The sequence below is a fragment of the Poecilia reticulata genome, chromosome 22 (genome assembly GCF_904066995.2).
Source record: "Poecilia reticulata chromosome 22, P_reticulata-male-v2, whole genome shotgun sequence".
NCBI lineage: Eukaryota > Metazoa > Chordata > Actinopteri > Cyprinodontiformes > Poeciliidae > Poecilia > Poecilia reticulata.
Window position 1 is genome coordinate 17908790 of NC_088851.1, and position 13558 is coordinate 17922347.

The following is a 13558-nucleotide window of genomic DNA, read 5'->3' on the forward strand; positions in this document are numbered from 1 at the left end:
TATTTACAGAACATATGTAAATCTATTTCCATGCAGTGAATGGTCACATAAGCCTACTGTCTCTGTTCAATTCATGCTTGAGTTATGTGTACCTATGTGTGATGTACAGCTAATTTGCTAAACTGTTTTTTTATACCTACCAGAAAGCTAAACTATATTACAGTACTGAAAAAAAGTACTTTTATCTTGCTTGTCCTATTTTGTCAAAGTTCAAGAGCTTTGATCGGCAACGTTTCTGTATCATTGCTCCTCTTTATTACACTCACCCTGAGCACCAGGGTGAGTGTAACTTTTTGCTTGACTTCAGAAAAGCTTTCCCAAAAACACCTTAATATTTTATTTTAATTTTTTGATTTTTAAGAGCTGAATTTTTAAGGATTAAACACAAGCACATCATAACGATATGACTTTAGTTGAAGAGGCTCCAAATGTTTTACACAACCCCTCCCCTCTTGATTTGTGTTTATTTGCAGTGATTTTGTTAACTTCAATCTGTACTTTTAAATGAACTTATAATTCAGACTACAATCATCAACATTATTTGATGATCATTAACATTTTTTGTCAAGTCTAAATTCTTGAACACTGCTTTTATTGTGTTTTTTTTATAACAGCTGTTTTGAAACAACTAATTTATCCCCGTATAGTTAAAAAAAAAATAAAAAATCGCTTGAATGCTACAAAGATAACAAAGGCTGATTTCAGATTTACCATTTTAATATCTAAAATTCTGGGATAATTTGTGTCCCACAATTTAGGTTTAAAAAAAAACCTTAGAAAGCACAAAAATCCTTAGTTAGAAAAATCTATGCTCCCAAGAAACCTGCAACAAAAAATATGTAATTATTATCCTGTCCTTTATTGGTTAAAATGAATCTCATTCAGTTTTGTTTCAATAGTCCTTCATTCATCCTCTTAGTAAATAATAAGTAAACTCATAAAAAAGTAGATTATGATATTTTTTATTCTTTATAAACAGTAACCATATATATTTTTTTGCCTTTTATGGTTGGGCCATGAGTTGGTTTTGGGCGTGTCTTGCACCGTGTGTCCCTGGCCCGATCGGTTTTATGATCGGGAATTCCTCGTAAAGGCAGTGGCGGTAGACTATCTGTTAAAAACACACTATCTGATCATGGTAATGTTTTCCATTCCAGGTGAGGCTGGGAAACTAAATTAAATCAGGTGTTCCTGGTAAACCAGTTCTGAATTTCTGCTTAGCTGTCATGTATTACAGTCCTGAAAACAAGCTACATTTGTAGTCTTGCTTGTCCTGTTTTGTCATAATTCAAGAACTTTGAAATAGACAGATCAAGAGTAGCATGTTGGATTTGTTTCTTTAGATTATTAGTATTTAATATTAGTATCATTAGTACTATTTTCTGAACTGTTCTGTTCACATTTCACTGTACTATTTTATCTTTCCAGTCCTCAGCTACCATGAGCTTCCTGACAGGTGTTTACATGCAAATTGGATCCATGATCAGCCTCGACAGAAGTGTGAAATGTGTTTTATACCTCCAGGCCTCTAACATACAAGCAGAAATATAAACGGCAGACTGAGGGGTGGATTACATAAGATGAACTTTCTATGAACCTATAATGTGTAAAAATATCCTAAAACATTTAACAGCTGCTGGTTCTGCTATGTGTGAAGAAAGATTTATCACGGTGAGGTTTAAATTAAATAGGCTATTGTTGTCAGTTTATGATTCTAGTCTAAAGTGTTTGGACAGCTATTTGATTCTACAGAAAACAAATACCACCATAAAATATGTGGAGATGTGATTAAATGCAGATGAACTGTTCACAAATGTGGCGGATGGTATAGACTTCAATTTAACTAGAGCTCCTTCATGGATCTTCATAGGTTGATGATGTCTGTAAAGTAACACACAAGCAGCCATTAAAACCTGATAATTAAAAAAAACAATTGTGAAATTTAAGGTAAATTCTTACATGGCCTTTCTACAATAACTAAAATGAGTTCTTCTTAGTTGCTTGTGATTAACATCATCTATACCTAGGAGTTGTTTTTGAACATTCAAATAGACACATTTTTGGGAATAGTTTTAATTTAGTAATTTCCTCTTAGGCCTGTGTATATTCTGAGTCATCTGAGCCACTTCTCATCTTAGGTGCATTTTTCCTGCAGGAAATGGTGAGGCCACTTCTTGTTAGCTGCTCTAACGGCTGAAAATAATTATCAGCAGGCATGCAAAACATCAGATTGGTTGAGGTTGTCTCCGCAACACTGTGCTTCAGCTCGTATATTCTGCCGTTTTCCTTCTACAAGCTCGCAAATTGTAAGTGGGTCACGTTTACGCTCTAGATTAGCGATTCTCAACGTGGGCGGTACCGCCCCCCAGGGGGCGTTCAGAGGCCGGCAGGGGGCGCTGGCGGACATTTTTACAAAAGGGGGGCGCTGGGATGCCTTTGGGGGGCGTTTAGTCGAAGGCAAACTTTACACCTTAAATCCACAACAATACCAGTTTAGACTTTGAGCAACTTGGTAAAACTGTATTGTGTAACATTAAATCATGCTTGGCTGCAACGGTATCGATGGCAGCTCTTCTTCTATTCAGTGTTTGTAGCTTCATGGCGCAGCTCCTCTCCGCATCAGTTCAGCGTTACACCGGCTGATGACGCTGCTGTGATTCACTTTGTCTGGTATTTATGTAGGCTACGTTTTGGCAGTTCTGTGATCATGTCAAAGCAGCAATTTATATTAAAAAGTGTTTTATTTCCGTTTGAAAGCTGCCCGCTTCCATGGAAGGACAACAAAAAATCGCTCTTAATTACTAAAATCACGATACCTTCACTTTGTATCCCTCTGAAAAATTAACCCATTTAAATAAAGAAATCCCTCCATGGGTGATACCACGATAGAGAGCGTTCATGTTATAGCGTTAACACCGGTGCTGCAAGTGGTCCGACATGAAACGGGTTTGATGGAACAACGGTACCAGCACTTTTAAATTTCAATAATCAGAATGCCGTAATTGTTTCCGTTGTTTTAAAAGTTTTATGTCTGTCTGCCTTTTCACCAAAGATATGTTTCCCGACCGCCCTGCATCTTAGGGAGTTAAAAAAAAAAAAAAAAAAAGCCGAGCACATTGCGCAAAATTCTGAAACATGAGAAGCGGGCAAAACGGAGCGAAGAACTAGATGTGAATTATGGCATAAAAACAGAGAATCCGACGCTGAACAGTGAAAAATCAACATATGATGTGAAACACATTACGATTAAGCGGCGCAGCAGGTGATGAATGAATATTACTGATGGTCAATAAATGATAAAATAAATCTAGCAACAGGAAAGAAACTAAAGTGGACATAGCAATAAACAAGGAGAGGATAATACTAATCAAATGAAACTAAATGGAAATGAATGAAAAACAAAATGCACGAATAAACTAAGAAACTAAAGTAAATACGGAGGAATAAACTGGTATGGCAAGACCTTTCGAGCAATAATTAATGCAGAGGACTGTATGGCAAGAATAAACAGACACTATTTCCAGATAAAAGGTAAAACAATATTGTTGAAGTGCCATGGGCACATCGGCACAACCCCACAAAGGAGCGTAGAAACATACGCTCGCCTCCCCCCCAAACTCCCTCCTCCAGACGCCGATACGTTTAGGGCAAAACTCGCTACATTTACCTCGTTATGTGCGCGAGGTGAAGGAGCGTAAGGGGCGCTGAAGTGTAGGGAAAACATAATTGGTGCGCCGATTCAAAACATCTACAATAATGATAGTAACATTAATAATAAAATAATAGTCAGTGCAAAGTAGCCTACAAATTTTTTGGTGGGGGGCGGTGAGGGACCTGGATAAGGGCTAGGGGGGCGTTGGCCCGAAAAAGGTTGAGAAACACTGGGTTAGATCAAAATCCTAAGACATCATATGCTAGCAGATCGCAGCTGAGTTTCAAAATGTTAAAATAGAAATAGGAGCCAGAAACAAAACAAATATAGTAAGCAATTTATTGAAAATTACATTTAGATTCAAACAATCTGTAATTCAGTGAATACATTTTCAAGACCATTATTTGTCAAAAAAACAAAACTTTCCCAAACTACTCTTGTTGATGACATAAACAAATATTACGCATGCTTAATTTGTCTTTTTTAGTGTCTTCAGAGATTCTATATAAACAACCTTTTTTACAACCTGTACAACTCACTTGAAAGACAAGATAACACATTTACAAAGAAAAATGCTGGGTCTTTAAGGTGAAAGTGTATTGGGACACCTTGACCTGGAGATATCTGTTCACTCTTCTTTGCCAAAATCCCCTAAATGTGTCAGATTTTGAGAGAATCTTTGCTCACAGATCTTTTCTGATCAACCCAAGATTTTCAGTATGGCCATTTCAAAAGTGTAACCAAACACAACGCCCAAAGTCCAGCAGAAAATGTTTTGAAGTTTTATTTCTAGAACTGTGATTGATTAACCCCAATTGATTAACCCCAATTGATTAAACAAGCTCTCTTTAACTTTTCAAATGATAACATCAGTTTCCTATATACAATAAGTTAATATTAGTGAGAGAGACCAAGGATGCGGAACTGAGTAACTTATCCATGGGGAGATGATGTGTACACATTTTCGGTGGTCCCACTGCTGCTTTGAGATTGTTTAGTGTTGTCTATAATCACCCTGCTTGAAAAGTAGTAGTAGACGAACAGGAAAAATCCTGCAAACACAGAATGGGTTGTTTTGCTCATTTTCCAGTTTCATTTACTGTGAAATTCAAAATGTTAATGGTCATGTTTCATCCTACCTTGAAAGGAGTTGAGGATGGTGAAGATGTAGTAGGAGGGAAGGAGCAGAGGGCCGTAGCTAAAAAAAGCAAATCCCCAGGTGAGGCCCAAGAGGCAGAAAAGGCCCAGAAGAGAGAAAACTCTTTTCTTGGTGGAGATGTTATCCTGGGTTTTTGCTTTTTTGGACGAAAAGTGTTTGATCTGCACAACAGTTACTATAAAAACTGTTAAGGTGAAGATGAACACAATGCTATAGTAACCAATGTTCACTCCTGTGTGGACTGTAGAATCAGGGATCCAGCACCTGAAAGTCATGACAGAAATGCAATTATCCTAGAGAAAGACAACCAAATTTAAAATCCAGTATATATTTAGTGTTTTCTTACATTGATACTGAGGTTCCATTGTCACCAGACACTTTGATTAAATCATATTTGCTCGAAGCGAGAAGTCCAACAACCACCACAGCTGGAACAACTGGACAGATGGAAAATACAAATATTTTTCTTCTGGATTTTGTATTGTGCACTCAAATTGATGTTTTACCCTCGGATCTCTCACCCCATCCTGTGCTGCAAATCTTGCACATGTAATATTTGATGTCTGTCGAGATCTGGTGTAGATTCAAGTACAGGTGCAAAGCCTGCATGAAGAACCATGTGAATGTGGCCAGCATGCTGTAGTGCAGAGCCGCTGCCATCGCCACGCATGCTGCTGAGACCTTCAGTTTAGCGATTGACTCATTTACCAAGAAGCAAAGGTTCAGGAAGAACAGGGCGACAAAGAGATTCATGAGGATCTTTACAGCCTCACTGGCTTTATTTTTCCTGTGAAGCAAATTAGTTTGTGTTAACAACATTGTTCAGAGATGAATAATCAAAATCAAAAAGCAGACTTTTTGATATTTTTACCTGATCAGAAAATGCATGAAGAGAGCCACACCCAGGAAGAACATGGACATGCCACAGCCAGCCTTTGTGATTTGGGTCAGGGTTTCCAAGTCAGAGGAATTTATAATTCCAGCAGAATTGCTACCATCTTTGCCAACAGGCAACGATGACTGGTTCAAAATAAAGAAGTGTATTTAATAAAGCACAAAGATGTCAAATGTGACTTTAAAATATTGCGTACAATCTTCTTACCATAAGAATAGCAAAAAATGTAAGATGAGAGCAATTGCATGTAATTCTGCCATTGACCTCTGTTGTCAGACAGCCCTCTGTGGTCCAGTTCGCTTCAGTCCCTGAAGGACAATAAGAACACAAAGAAAAGACATTATTGGATTTTCATAGGTGAGAACGATGAGGGATAACATTTTGACACTGACCTAAATCTTATTTCTTCTGCTGCCACATTCACATGCAAGTGAGCAGTCAATGACAAAACATTATGAAACTGTGCATTAAGTAAAAAGGTCAGATTTCTTTGGTTCAAATTGAAAAAATAGCTCAGACTATAATTGTTAAGAGGACACAGGCCTGTTTTCTTTTTGACTTGCATCAACTAAAATTAAAGTCTACAGTAATCTAAAGAAAAATAAAGATTTTGAGACACTAAAATGAAGTTGAGTTAAATCAACTGACATCTTTCAATTCCATTCCTGAGCCTGCAGTTAGAAACTTCATAGGACACTTTTTAAATTTGCACAAATTGAATCAACCTACCATTATCATTTTTTCCATCCCATGAGACACAAGTGGCATTAAGTCCAGTCTGTATCAGGGTAAAAAAAGAAAAGAAAAAATATCAGCCTTAATCTGTTTAACTAAAAGTTAGTATGAAACTTGTTAACATATTTACCGTGTTCACATTAGCGAACTGAATGTTGATGGTTTGTGAGAGATTAAATATGTTTGCTCCCATTTCAACCCCCACCATTTCGTTATTGAAAAGGGAACGATTCTGGTCAATCTGTTGAGAATAAAATGTAGTTGATATTAAATGACTGTGTCTGAGTTTTAGCAAGACAAGATCATCTTTGGGTTTTACCCGAGGGATATCTGGAAACAGTAAAACTCCAGCAAATGATCCGTTGTTTTTAACTGCCATTTTACTGGCTTCTTCAGAAAGGTAAACACTTTCAGAGAAGTCCATCACCACATCATTTTCCTTGAGAATCTGTTACAGGCAGAGATATGTTTAGAAGAACTCAGATTATAGATTTATATTTGTGATAACTGCTCACCAAGCACTACTTACATTTACATTCCCACCTGATGTGAAACCAAAGTTCATGCTTGTTTGATTCTGTTTTGGCAGCTTAGCAATCACCCCAGTGACATTTCCCATTTTGATCTCTGCTGTGCTTGCATTGCCCATCAGACTCACTTTGGAAGCAAGATCCTTCATGATGGTCCTGAAAATAATAATTTAACATTAGTCGACAATAATATTCCTGACGTAGTGACACAGGGAGCCTGAAGTCTTCATGTCATCCCCGCGTTATTGAGATTAAAAATTGACTTACGCTGCTTCCGTTGTATTTACAGATGTGCTTGAAGCATTTAAGGTTACAGTTGTCTCTGCCTGCTTCCCTGGTAGCTTACAAGTTACACGTTTTGTGCATTCTTTTATTTTAACAATATATTCAGTCTCTTTTGAACCTGGAGGCACACACACGCATACACACGCGCACACACACACATGCACATCTTGTTAATAATATGTGTTAGAAATTTGCTTTAAATTTACTTATAAATGCAAAAATTACCGTGACATTGTTCTTCTTGTGTGATCAGAGTTTCTACACATAGGCCCCGTTTACTCAGTCTGATATTCTTGCCACCTTATAGCAAAACATAAGACCTTGTTAGGAGCAATATTGTTGCCAACAAACCTTATGCTGATGGACAGACTTACCTGGTTTTAAGCACCTGTGAAGATTTAGGATAAAACCTGAAGGTGAAATAAAGATGGTTTATTTTAAAATTAATTCATATAATGATGAAAGGAGAGATATACACTTTATCACCAATAGGGGGAAACCCTGCCCTGCTGTTCATAAACAAATGACTTGCCTGTGGAATTGTAGAGCAATGATGGCAAACATGAGAAATTGTAAGATGTGTTCAGCAACAATACAACGTCGTGCTTCTGTAGAGACGTTTCAGATAGATTCAGATGGTAATGGGTGCTGTTGTGCCGAATTACTGTTGTGTTGCAGTTGAAATTGTTGCAACAGTCTGAAAATACATTCAGCCAGAAACATTTAGTCACCAAGATGGAAACTGTCATGGTTATTTCCAAAATGGACCAGGAAAAGTGTACCTGCTGTTTTGTTTGCCTGGATGTTAAAACACAGTTTAGTTGTATTCTCCTCTTGAAAGATGGCATCTTAAAAACACACGGACAAAACCACAGTATATTTGCTTGTGTTTGTTATATTTACTTTAAGAAGGACAGAATTTCATGTTTGTAAAGCCAAACTTACTTGATGGGAAACGCGCATGAGAGGTGTATATCTGTGCTGGAGTATCAGGGCTGATAAACAGCATGTCTTTGAACAAACTTCCATCTGGAAGAAACACCAGCTGAATCAATGAACCAATAACATTAAACAATACACATCCATCACCAGTACCCTTTCATTACTTACCTGTGGCTTCGCAAAAGAAGTTCTGGAAGACAAACCCCAAAAAGAAGATAAATATCTTTAAAACCAGCATCCAGCGATGATGTGCAACCAGTGGTGACATTTTCAGAGCACACAGGAGAAATTAATTTGGTCAAAGGCAGATAACAAAAGTTTAAGTCCTGCTTTAATGAACAGCTGCGTCTGTTACATGGTTAAGATGAAATCTGTATTGCCTTTTGCTAAGTGTAGATGCCTATGTGGTGTCATAAAAATACTATTTAACTTGCAAATAATGCGTCAGTCTTCCACAGAAGGATTTTTTTGGTACCTATTTTCCTAAAGTGTAAATGAAGGACAGACTGCTTGTTTGACGTATCAGTTATCTGATTCCAAGGATTATTATAGCTACCAAGCTTTTAATTTTGCCTTGTATTGCCAATCTAGCAGGGCTAAACATTGCTTACCAGAATTAATAACAAATTTAATTTGAATTAAGCATTTGTTTTTTGTTTGTTTCTCTTTATAGTAAATGAATCTTTTTTATGTTCTCTAGTTTCTATAGAAACACACTTTCTGTGTGCCATAGTCACGTTAGTTCAGCTGAATAACAATAATTTGTCCCAAACACTTGTTAGTGAGATTATTTAATTTTATGACTTGCTTCCTCATGTGTTTGTCCACTCTGCCAGATAGTTTTACATGATCAAACATTCCCCAGATCTCTGCATGCGATGCGATGCAAATGAAGTAAACAAATAGCTGCCAAAGTTCAACAGAGTCTTTTTTCAAAGAGAAAGGCTTGATTCAGAGTTGGACATGGTGACAGTTGTCCATTTGTGCTCCTAATAAATGAGGAGAATATTTGGAAATGATAAAAAAAAAAACCCACAGAAAATTCCAACATTTCTAAAAAAAAACAAAATAAACAGCTGGTTGTGTAAATATCCTATTTGTATAATATACAGTGAATTTATTTTCATCTAATTGCACACCCTGTTTAAAAGACTTAATTAATTGATTTTAGGTCAGCATAGATATTAAATTACTTGTTAATTCTAAAAGCCAAAGTATTTAACAAACGTCTTTCTAAAACCCAATGCCATCTATATTATAGCCTTACAGCCTTATCTTTTACGTCTTTCTCTGTGGAATATTTCGGGCTTGGTTGCAGAGGACTTTGACATGCGTGTGAAGTTATATTTACTTTTCCTAGGTGATATGCTGATGTGTTGTCAGGCGGTTTCAGCTCAGCCCAGTATCTACCACATCTGTGTCGCAGTTGTCCTCCTTGTTTGTCACCATAGCACATATGAGTGAACAGTTTGTGAGGCTTAAGGCATTGTGCACATTAGAACCAGAGGAAATTTCCTCCCGCTGTCACTTTTCACTCTATACATCTCAGCCTTCCAGTCTCCAGTACAAGACAAAGTTCTGTCACCTACAGAAATAATCAGATGAGCAAAAGCCTTTGAACAGAGAGCTGGTGGAACACTTTGTGACATGGGGTCAGAACAATCATTCGGTCTTAAATTTGGCAAAGCAAAGCAGATATCTATAGATTTCATGAGAAACATTCATATTTCAAAGTGGAGGGGATAGAGGAGCATTGATGCCTCGGGTTTCACCCAAACACCAAACTGTAATGGGGATGGAACCATGATGCTACATGTAAGAAAGCACAGTTCAGACTGTGCTATTTCACTGCTCACACCCAGGTGCTACATATCAGTGATGTTAACAAGTATTTTTTTCCAAATGAGAACTGAACCAGGCATACGTCGGTTAGTGAGATTTGCCATTGGTGGAGCAGCTTTAGTTGGCTCCTTGGTGGTAGTTACTGCATCCTCAGCATGCCAGCGTTCTACAAAGGGGTTGGACGAGCCACAGTTTGATTCAGGTGTGTTAAACCAGGGAGAAAACTAAAACATGCAAAGTACAATAATAAGAACTCAGAAGTACTGAAGACAAACCCAAAAGTTAAATGAAAACACAAACACCTGTGACTCATGACACATTGATGTTGTATTTTTTACGAGGCTACAGTTGACATGAACTGATTGATATGAGTCATTATTAGCCCATAATTTACTAATATCACTGGCCAGTAATCAAGCACACAGTAGCAGTCTGTTGCTCACACACCAGCCTCCATAAAGACTGTAAATAAAACCCAAGTCTCAGGCAAGTCATGTCCCAAGACTTCTGAGCACAAGTCTAAGTCAAGTCTGAAGTATTTTATTTTTTCATGTGTTTCAAGTAAGAGTCTGAAACCTCAAATCACTGCTACATATCTTTTAAAAAGTCTGCTAAACTTCTTTTGTGGAGAGCACAAGCAGCCTCAGAGTCAGTGACTCCAAAAAGATCCAACAAGCTGACAAAGAAGGCCGGCTCTGTTCCGGGAATTGCTCTGGAGCCTCTAGAGATGATTGTTTCAAAATGAATGCTTCATAACATGAAGAACATAATGGAGAGCACCGACTATGTTTTAATTAGACTGTATTTCATCAGTACAGTATCTTTAATCAGAGACTTTTTCAAATGTGAAATAACAGAAAAATACAGGTTATGTTTCTTACTTGCCCACAAACACCATTTACATCGAATCTTTAAAGAAGCTTGGATGGTGTGAGTTATTTAATTTCCTTCTGAGATTAATAAAGTATTTTTGAACTGAACTTAATTAAAATAACCGTATGGTAATTTGCAATTTTATAATTTTCAATAGGAACCGTTTTATAACTTTAAAACAGTGTGTAATCTGTTTGTTTAGAACAAACATGTTGCAGACCATGACTGACTGCTGAAGAGTTAGAGATATTTTATTCAAATGATTACATATACTGAATAAATAGATACAATATTTATTAATTTACTGGACTGTGGCCCTTTTGGCCCTTCATGCTATAATTTTGCTTTTACAGCAATGGCTTTGATTCTGGGTGAAACCGTGAGAATACATTAGCACAGGTGTTTCTAATAAATCTATACTGTACATTCGAGACATATATCCACATGGTGAATCGCTGGTCAAATTTCTTGTTTTAAATTGCTGAAAAAAAAGCTTTTTATGTATTTTACAAGGTTTATAATAATTAAAATACTTTTATGTCTTGAAAGCAAGAATGGTGTATTTTATAACATTTCTGTCTTAAGATTTCAGGTGACTATTTCATTTTCTTAAATATCATAAGGTTCCCAGCCAACAGTGACCGTATTGGCTTATTGGCAGGTGTTTGTATATGTGAAGTATCACTGACCAGTTTTGACAGAAGTGTGAAATGGGTTTTATACCTCAAGGCCATTCGATAAACATGCAGAAAGTGTCGGCACAGGGAGAGGTGGATTACAGAAGATGAACTTTATATGAACCTGGAGTGTGAAAAATGTGCTAATGCTGCCTCCTGGTGAAGATTTGACAGCCGGCGCTACCGGTACAGATGATGAAATATTTAACACAGTATAGACGTAAATATTACAAAAGGCTATTGTTGGTCTGACAAATTTGGGTCTAGCAAATTATAAATGTTTCAATATTTATTAGAAATTGTAAATCTGATCAAGTATCGATAAGCTCACTGTGTCTGATCATTTAAAACAACACAACCTTCTTGATTGAAAGTAGATAATGTCTTAAGATTGAGCCTGGAGGCTACAAAGCCAATTAGCAGCTCACAAGCAGAAAAAAAAAAAGAAATGTAAGATATGGTCACGGTCTGAGTTGTCCAGGTTTAATTAATTGATGGAGTTTTTATTGACAGTTTGGAGTCAGTGAGCCACGTGGTGATGTCATTGTTGTCTTCATCATTAGCTTCTCACAATGAGCTTAATATTGACAGGTTAATGAAGGCGCAGGAAAGAAAAATAAAAACTTCTGACCATTAAGCAGTTTTTTTTTTTTGTCATTAAAGAATCAAAATATTTAATAAATTACCCCGGGAATAAAGACTATGATTGTTATTATGAGTCATTTGTGTGATATACTGTATGTACTTTTGCTGCTAAGTAAAAAAATTACACATTTGTTTCCAGGTGTTGTATCAGGCACAGCCAAAGATATTTTATTGTTCTCAGGCTTTTTCGTTCTTTTATGGAGCAGCTACAAAGCACTGCGGATTGAAATCCACAAGCTTTGTGCTGTATGACAGATGAATATTTTATGTCCTTTAATGGATCTCTTTCTGTCAAGCTGGAGCACTGGAAAGCTATCTGGTCGGCATTCGTTTTGGAAAACTTCCCCGATGAATTTTGTTGTTTGTCTGGTGGAGCGGCGAGGCAGCTGCTGCTGTTCCAGCCACGGAGATTCCCAAGAAGACAACTGGTGGAAATCCTGGCACTTCATGGTAGAACACAGTAGTTTTGTGTGCACAGACTTTAAAAACGAGCCCCTTAACCCTTTCCTTGAACTTGTAATTTCTAAGGTCAATTGATCACCCAGCGCAGGCCTTGACTACATACTCACCAAAATATCAACTAGATATTTTTATATTTATATGAGCTAGGTATGAAGTAATGTCACGTCTAATCCTGTTGAAGAGATTACAATCTCAGCACACGAGAGATTAGACCTTGCTAGTCTTTCCAATTAAAAAAAGTGACATTGAGGCATTGCAGCTACACATTTGCTGGATGACCTCATCCTCCATACGGCGCAATCTATAACTATCTAGCAGAGACGTCACTTAGAGTAATGTTTCACTCTTGGCCGGGCAGAGTAAAATGATCTTGTAATCAAAGTGTTTGGGAGTCTTAAGCATTTTGGATGAAGAATACGAGGAGAAGAAGGAGGAGCAGGTTTAGCCTCGTGCTGGAATGTGGGATCTCCGATGGTGTCTTCTTGTCCAGAGCACCTGTTTTTATTGAATTTGCGTGTTTCAGCCTGTAGTTCCAACAGTTCCATTCTTTGTATTTATTTGGTTTTGCAACCTAGCATTGTATTAATATTCATAAATGACCACTGTCATAATCAACAATCTTAATCAATATGTCAAACAAGCTCTGAAATATGTATTTCAGGACCAGAGAATTTTGTATTTGAAGAAGTAATAAGACCCTGGAGACTATTCAAATAATAGTTTATTTATGATAAATCAGATTATTTAATCAGAGTATTTCCTAATCGTTTCCTACATTTTTCAAGAAACACAAAACAAAGACATAAAGAATAAAAACAATAACTAAATCTAACACTTAATGTACAGACTAAAAGTTATTGT

The 13558-nt window shown here is 37.0% G+C and overlaps 1 protein-coding gene across 1 annotated transcript; it reads right to left on the bottom strand.

The window, feature by feature from the left end:
- Nucleotides 1-801: 801 nt before the first annotated feature.
- On the bottom strand, nucleotides 802-9245 carry LOC103458717 (adhesion G-protein coupled receptor G6-like). Its single transcript, XM_008399718.2, has 17 exons — nucleotides 8367-9245; nucleotides 8202-8285; nucleotides 8039-8104; nucleotides 7789-7953; nucleotides 7631-7666; nucleotides 7482-7556; nucleotides 7239-7374; nucleotides 6971-7127; nucleotides 6761-6889; nucleotides 6572-6682; nucleotides 6436-6484; nucleotides 5914-6014; nucleotides 5683-5831; nucleotides 5333-5598; nucleotides 5158-5248; nucleotides 4792-5075; nucleotides 802-4704 (listed from the first exon to the last, which is right to left on the bottom strand). The coding sequence occupies exons 1-17, from the start codon at nucleotides 8464-8466 to the stop codon at nucleotides 4586-4588; spliced, it is 2118 nt and encodes a 705-aa protein (XP_008397940.2). The 5' UTR covers nucleotides 8467-9245; the 3' UTR covers nucleotides 802-4585.
- Between the last annotated feature and the right edge of the window lie 4313 nt (nucleotides 9246-13558).